Source organism: Montipora foliosa, chromosome 3 (assembly GCF_036669935.1).
Source record: "Montipora foliosa isolate CH-2021 chromosome 3, ASM3666993v2, whole genome shotgun sequence".
In the NCBI taxonomy this organism is placed as follows: domain Eukaryota; kingdom Metazoa; phylum Cnidaria; class Anthozoa; order Scleractinia; family Acroporidae; genus Montipora; species Montipora foliosa.
Genome location: NC_090871.1, coordinates 4,378,480 through 4,386,128, shown reverse-complemented (window position 1 = coordinate 4,386,128; position 7,649 = coordinate 4,378,480). Strand labels below are relative to the sequence as shown.

Genomic DNA, 7,649 nt, shown 5'->3' with positions numbered 1-7,649 from the left:
CTGCACGAAACTTTCACTTTCTAGCCTGTCGCCTGAACGAAACTTTCAGTTTCGCTGCACGAAATATAAGGGCTTGGTAAGCAAGCACTTATATTTCGACCGCGTGCCATCCGCGTGCCATTTTGGAGGCCTCAGTTTTTAGATACAGGCAACTTATTAATTGGTGAAATCTGTATAGAAGTAAATAACGGTATTGTAAGAGCCACGTTTTCGTACTCAGTGTCATCAGCTGTGTTTAAGCGAAGGGCACGCTTTTGTTGAAAGAAAAAAAAAAATTATTCAGGCTCACCATACTACAGCATACTAAGTATAAGGCAAAATAAGAGGATAAGAGTTTGTAAAGTACGCGTTAAGCCAGTAGGTTACATTTTTAAGTTCACTATTAGCAACACCAGTGTCAAAGTGATTTCAGATTCTTGTCTGCATTGATTAAATTGGTGTCGTCAGCGAAGAGAATAAGATCAAAGATACAGAGAAAACATGGATATTATTTATGAAGATAGGAAAAATACGTTTGCCAAGGAGAGACCCTTACGTACAATATGAGAGGGCAGATTTTTTTCCAAGAATTAGGCACTCTACTAAGTTTTAACACTTTTTGTTTGCAGTCGTATTGTTTGGTTTGCCTTTATTTGATTCAGTTTTGGATATGTTCTTGTCAAACAGCATCCACTTTTTAACTTTTCTTGAAAATAGTTCACTTCGCATGCATTTTGTGCCAATACTGCCTATTTTAATCAAGTCTCATTAAACCGCCAAATTTGTTATTGCGGTGTCTCGGAATGTTCCCTCAGGGTGAAATGCAGTGAGGTGGACGATAATCTTGACCCTCAGCTGGTGAATGAGGAAATTGATTATAATGACGCCAATCGACTGCACTGAGCTACCAAGAAAGACAACAGCCCTAGCTTATTAGCGATACCCACAGCTTGTAGTAGTTATAATAGAATAACACTTATACTGGAAACTTCATAAAGTTGCATAACACGTAACTTCCGAAAAACATAGTCCGAAATGTTTTCAAGTTTCCCAGCTTAAGCAAATTGGTGAAGCTTGGTTTCCAAGAACTACCCCGAATTAAAATTTCTGGGAAAATTTAGCACGGCAAAGTTTGTGTTACCTCCAGGGAAAATATTGTATATATACTTAAGCACTTTCTTAAGATTTGCGAAACGGGAGTAAAAATAGACCATTAACAACTTTGAGGGTTTTGCTTCTTTTTCAAGACTAAGAAAAGCTCTGGTAGTTTAGCATACATCTCGCTTTCCAGGAAAGTTAGAGCCAAAATGAAGTCACCCACTGTTTTTTGTTTGCATTAAGTAGATCAAACAGCCTCATGGCGCTTAAACATGTAAATGAAGGGCCGGTTTTTAACTTCTTATGTCATTTATCAGATCATGACTTTATTTGGTAGCGCTGTTATTGATAACTGACCAACAAACCCGGAGCATGTAGTTGTAATAAATATAACCTACAGTGGAAACTTCATAAAGTTGCATAACACTCAACTGCCGAAACATAGTGCGCAGTGTTTTCAACTTTCCTAGCTTAAATGATATACTTTGTTTCTTAGAACTAGCCTAGCCCGAATTACAAGGTCTAATTTGAATATAACACAAGTCTTTGGGTGATCCAATATATGTAATAACGCGACAACGTTAGGGAGCTCAAGCACGCGCGTTTTGAAGAGGCGGACGGCAACCGGAAGAGAACATTTCGTGTGCCAGGACAGTGGTGTCTCCCAGATTTTTATACTAATCATCTCTAATGGAGAAAAGATACTTAGCAATGTAAATGTGGTTGTGTGAAGACAAGTTAAAAGGGAAAACAGCTCACTTCCGGTTGCCGTCCGCGTCTCAAAACCGCGCGTGCTTAAGCTCCCTAACGTTGTCAAGCTTAAATACACGAAGAAAACTCAGAACCTAAATCAAGGTCTAAGAAGTTTGAGCTCAAGGGAAAAAACGTAAGACCCTCTTCTGACACCCAACAGCAGCGACTGAAGGAATGGGAATTGCTATTAAAAAGAGGCGTATGTGGCTGCAGCAGGATAAATAGTGACGAACTTTTCACAGAGTCTTTCAAAGTCCTTTTTTTGATTGCTTGATAAAGACTCCTTAAATCAGTAACGCGTTCACTGAAGAAATCATTTCACTCACTTTTTTTACATTTCCTAACTTAAACCTGCCTCGGATGATCGCTAGCTAGTAAAAAACCGCTCATAACGATTCCTCGATGGCTGAAACACAAGCTATCTCTGACTTGGGCAGAGAGGAATCGAGTGCAGTTAAATTTCAGGAGGAGCGAGGGTGGCACAGTCGGTTAGTGCGCGGCCATGGTGCAAGAGGTCCTGAGTTCGATTCCCGGATCTCGCATCCTTGTTTCGACTTCTTTCCATTCCGTGTAGCTAAGTAGCTTTAAATACCCGTAAAACGGAGCACGGATGGAGAGGGGGGAGTAAAATGAGCGCACCGTCGACCTCAGGTTTGTTAGTTGAATTACTGTTACGGGTTATCGACGTTAAATATGGTTGCTTTACTTTACTTTACTTTTACCTGGGAAATGGCCGTTCGTTGAAATTCATCTCATCCTTTACCTGATCCTTAACCCTCGATCAGCCGTAATTAATCTTGATGGCTAAAGATTCTAGGCGTCACTCTTCCAGGAAACCTAAATGATTGGGTCACGCATTTTGCGGAACAGATCAAGAAAGCTGGCAGCAAAATGCACATTATGTGTCTACAAGAATTTGATATTGTCTACGCTTGGTGTTTTTCTTCTCATCCATATTTCCTGTAAACTTAAACATTTGTTTTATAGTGTTTTCAATAAAGACATTTCTTATCATTGATTCTAAGCTTTCTTCTGGTGCCAGGCACTTTCCTTACATTCTGAAAACCACGACTTAGTATTTCTCTCAGTTACTAGATGCGTGTTTACCAGGCGCCACCTATTCTGAATCAAACAGTACAGAACGCAAACTTCAAGTTAACTGTAGTAGTTGTGCACAATACAAAACATAGAGACCCTGATCAATATTCTGTATTTTTCCAACGTAAACTGAAAATTTAAAGATACTGATTTGGTGTCTAACTTAAACTAAACTTATTTGTATAAGTTTCAGCGGCTTGACCCCAGGCTGCTACACCATACTAAGTATGAGGCCAGGGAAAATAAAAGAATAATAGATTTTGAAAAGTACGCCAAAAGCAACGGCTACAACCTGAAACGTCAAATGTTGGCGGTGGCACCATCGTACAGCTTAAGTTATTGCTGCTTCTAACACTTAGTGTGCCTTATGTATAAAACTAAAGGGCAGAATGTTTTTCAAAGAATTCAAAAGCTTTTTTTAAGCCGGTCAATCGACTAAGTTTTAGCACTTTACGTTTGACTACATATTGTTTGGTTAGCCTTTCTTTGATTCAGTTTTGAATATCCTCTTGTTAAAAAAGCGTGCACTTCAGTTTCAACTTTTCAAGGAAATAGTTACCTTTGCATTCCTTTGTGTCCATACCGCCTATATTAATCAAGTCTCATAAAAGCCGCCAAATTTGTTATTGCGGTGTCTCGGAATGTTCCCTTAGGGTGAAGTGCGGTGAAGTGGACGGTAATCTTGACCCTCGGCTGGTGAACGCGGAAATTGCTGATAAGGCGCCAGTTGAGCGCAGCTACCAAGAACGAAAACAACTCCCTATTAGCAACACCAGCAACGTGTAGTTGTAATAACATATTTTATTTTATACTGCAAAAGATTGCATAAAATTGCATATCACTTAACTCACAAAGCATGCACGTAGCCCGAAATGTTTTCAATTAAATGATGGCCTGGTTTCCATGAACTTGGAATGCCCGAATAAAATTCCTGGAAAATGTTAAATTTAGCACTGCAAATTTGTTGCTCGAGGGAAATATTGGATGTATGAGTAGAACAGGCCCTTAACAACGTCGAGCGTTTTCCTTTCTTTTTCAAGACTAAAAAAAACTTTGATGTATTTTGCATCGTGTGCAATAAATAGATCAAATAGCACCGAAACGGCATGACACTTAACCTTGTAAATGTAGGGCGGATTTACTTATTTTTATTTATTCCCTTATTTGGTATAGCTCTTCGTGATAACCAATAGCCAAACGTTCATTTACAATAGACTTTGTCCCTTTTTAAGAGATCTATTTTTTTGCATTTATATAACTACCCTTGGTATGGACAGCTTAGCCTCAGTCTTGTTCCAGTGGTAAACGAATCAGTAGTCCTTTCTTGGTCTGTTTCACCTTTTTTAAACAAAACCTAAGTAGAGTACTGATGAGGCAATCTGGTATTCGGTAACAAAGCAGGCTCCTTGCGACTGCGGAGAGGACTAAGCTTTTTCAGTCTCAGGAAAGACGAAAGCCACTTTCGACCACTTTCGATGAAGGTATATCAAACCACGAATTTTCAATCTGTTATTGCTAGGGTATACTTAGATTTTGCTTTAAGAAGTAAGGCATTTCATCGACCCGTGCGAAGTCAGACACCAGTACTTACATCAGTGAGAATAGCCATGCTCTGGCTCGTACTTCCACCTTGCAGAGACAAAACCTTTTTGCTCATAATTACGTATGTAAATAACGACATCATGTGACTAAATAAAGGGGCGATGTCATTTCGGTTTCAGTTTTAGTCAGCAGATGATTCGACAACGCATGTTTTGAAAACTTTACGAAGATCTGTTTCAAAAACACGTTTGTTTCCTGGATGGCGTCTAGATCACAGAGCACAGCGAGTCAGAGCGGAGTCTCGTGTCATCTATTGTGCGCCTTATGAAATCCACAAAAAAACATCGATTTTCAGCTGCAGAATTCTTTTCCAGAGTGATGATCGTATATACGATACGCGGTAGTAATTTTAAATAATGTATGTGCGTGTGCATGGTTTATTGAAGTTATCATGTCAAACGCAATTTTATCAGTCACTAGAGTATGCATCATCGTAATGAACGATTTAGTGAGATTTCCGGGAGGAGGGGGGGGGGGGGGGGGGGGACCAATGCTTTTTTAAAATGAAAAATTTCGGCACTCTTGTGTTCGCAGTCATGTTCAGTGCTGTATTGGAATACTGCTACAATTCGGACTAAAGGTTTAATCAAGTGAGTGAGGATATATTTGGATGCAATTAAATTTGCTAGTGTTTGTACTTGCTCTTGTACTCGCGTCGCTAGTGAAAACCACACTTAAGTGAACGCCTCCTGGAAGAGTTCTTGTGTAGGTGGTTTGCAACCACTCTTTAGGACACAGATAACAATGCTGAAATGTACAATTGCTGGTGGACGAAGAAAAAAGGAGCTAATGAGAGAACTTTTGTTTTTGGTCCACCAACATGGAGGCGATGACGATACGTGAAAACCACCCATTTCAATGGTAGTGCATTCAGCTGGTGTTACGAATGTCATAGGTAGGATTCTGTTTTTTCAGTTGTTCTTTCAACCTTTGCCAAGCAACTAGCTTACTTAATTATTATCCAGAGGAAAAATGTTATTTACTCATGCAACCTTGGTAACAAAGCAACATTCCACAAAGATTATCTGGCATATCATGCTCAAGTTTTTAGTTTTTATTCAGTGACACATAGGTTGACGCCACCCATTCAAGAGTAAAATGAATCAATGTAACCAAGAGAAAATGAGGGGACAGAGAGGGAGGCCCCCGGTCCAGCCCTTGGGATATGTCATGTCCAAGAAAGTTATTTTTAGACGAGCGGAAGTCTTTGTTCTAGCGGAGGTCTGTCTTCCGAGACGTCCGCATGCAGTCCAACCTCGGTCTGATGTTTGAAAGAAATAAATGTTCATCAGCCTTCCACGTGCGCCGCCATTTTCTCTTTTCACTAAGAACCTAAGAGCGAGGCAAGACTGCATGCGGACGTCTCGGAAGACAGACCCGCTAGAACAGAGACTTCCGCTCGTCTAAAAATAACTTTCGTGGACATGACATATCCCGGCCAACGCCCTGAGCCTCCCTCTCTGTCCCCTCATTTTCTCTTGATGTAACTTAAAAGACCCAACCTTTCGACACTCATGCCAGTGTGTTCTTCATCAGGGGTGGCGTAGGACTAAAAATAGCCCTTCTATACTCACCGATTAACGGCTTTTCCTTTTAATGAGATGTAAATTCGCTACCGATATTCAGTAATGATTTCTTCGCTGATTAATGGACAACACTGAGCTTATGCTAATAAGGGGGTAATATTATATGAACATTCTTCCACAACACAATTGCAACCATTTAACTAATATGTAAGTTCTATGCTTGTCGTTTTACATATGCACAGGTGACCCAGTACGTGACTCTTCTCGCTACCACCAACCACTGAACTTGAAGAAGGGGTGGCAGCCCGTTCCTTTAATTCGAGTGATCCAGGTGGACAAAGCGTATTTGGTTCCCACAACGAACAAGGTAAGTGCACGGACCTTTCACTTAGGTTATCCGTTCCGGAATCCACTTTTCAATTCCACTTCTCCAGTTTTTTTTGAAGAAAGGGAAGGAAATTGTAATTATAATCTTGCTATCGTAACGCATGATTTTTCGGGAACTCCAACCTGCCTTATTGTGGACACCGTGATAATCACCCCAAAAAAGGCAATTTATTTTTAGGTTGTTGTTTACATTACCAAGCACGAAAGAGATAACTTCGGATTTTCAACAAGAAAACACTCCAGGAGAACCCAAAACCACAAAGGTAGTCAAAACTTTCGATTTGTGATTACTTTCTTCCCTTTTGTGTTTGACACGTGCATTTTGGCGATTTTTCTCGAATGCTGAGCCTTCATTTCAAGCAGTTCAGCAGTAACGACACGCACGCCTTGCGGACCTATCCTGCCACCACGGTAAGCATGCGAAGAGGAAAATAACATAAATTTTAAACAGTTCTTTCCGACCCGATTTTTGGTAAGCTAAAGTAACAAAATCGAAGAAAGTATGCAAGAAAAAAGTCAACAATACAAGGTTTTCTGGGTGGTCAGCAAACAATATGTAACTTAAGTGACAAACACATGGCCACTTACCATGCGTGTTGCAAAAGCCTATTTCCGACTTGTTGTTTTATTCCGCGTCAAAACAAATCTTCCAGCAAAACCATTCAAATGAAAAGAGTTTGATTTGGATAAAATTGCTCAACCTTTACAATTTCAATGGTTTTACAAGAGGGCTCTCTTCAAAAACTGAAGAGGCGAACAGCAACTAAGAATTGAGTTTCTTTGGTCTTCTTTGGGATGATCCGAAAAAGAATTATTGTACCGGATAATCGTTTCCCAGAGTGGATTCATGGGTTAGGTAGAAATCTCTACCTTCACCGTTCACCCTTGTACCTGTTACCCTTTACCGGTGGAAAAGCTATGCCGCCTTTAAATTTGCAGCTAGATACCGGTTTTCCCTCATCCACATTAATTAAGATTGGTTTTTCATAAGTTTGCTGTGTTGCTACACTAGTGTTTCACCCTCCCTTGCCTCACTGCTTTCACTTTAAAAGTCATGCTACAGTCTAGATCCCGCAAAATCGCAAATAAATTAACGTTGCATCCGGTAGATACACGCTATTTCCGATCCAACGACCAGTTCCAACAAAAACTACCCGTATCATAGCTAGGTCACCTGTAGAATTCAATTGTAAACACTAGGCGATT

General features: G+C 40.1%; 1 protein-coding gene across 1 annotated transcript in view; it reads left to right on the top strand.

The window, feature by feature from the left end:
* Positions 1-5,388: 5,388 nt before the first annotated feature.
* LOC137995173 (mycocerosic acid synthase-like) overlaps positions 5,389-7,649 on the top strand; it is a 44,839-nt gene continuing 42,578 nt past the window's right edge. Inside the window, exons 1-2 of the mRNA XM_068840749.1 lie at positions 5,389-5,425; positions 6,299-6,423. Of these exons, the coding sequence (XP_068696850.1) occupies positions 5,389-5,425; positions 6,299-6,423 (162 nt within the window). The remainder of the gene's footprint in view (positions 5,426-6,298; positions 6,424-7,649) is intronic.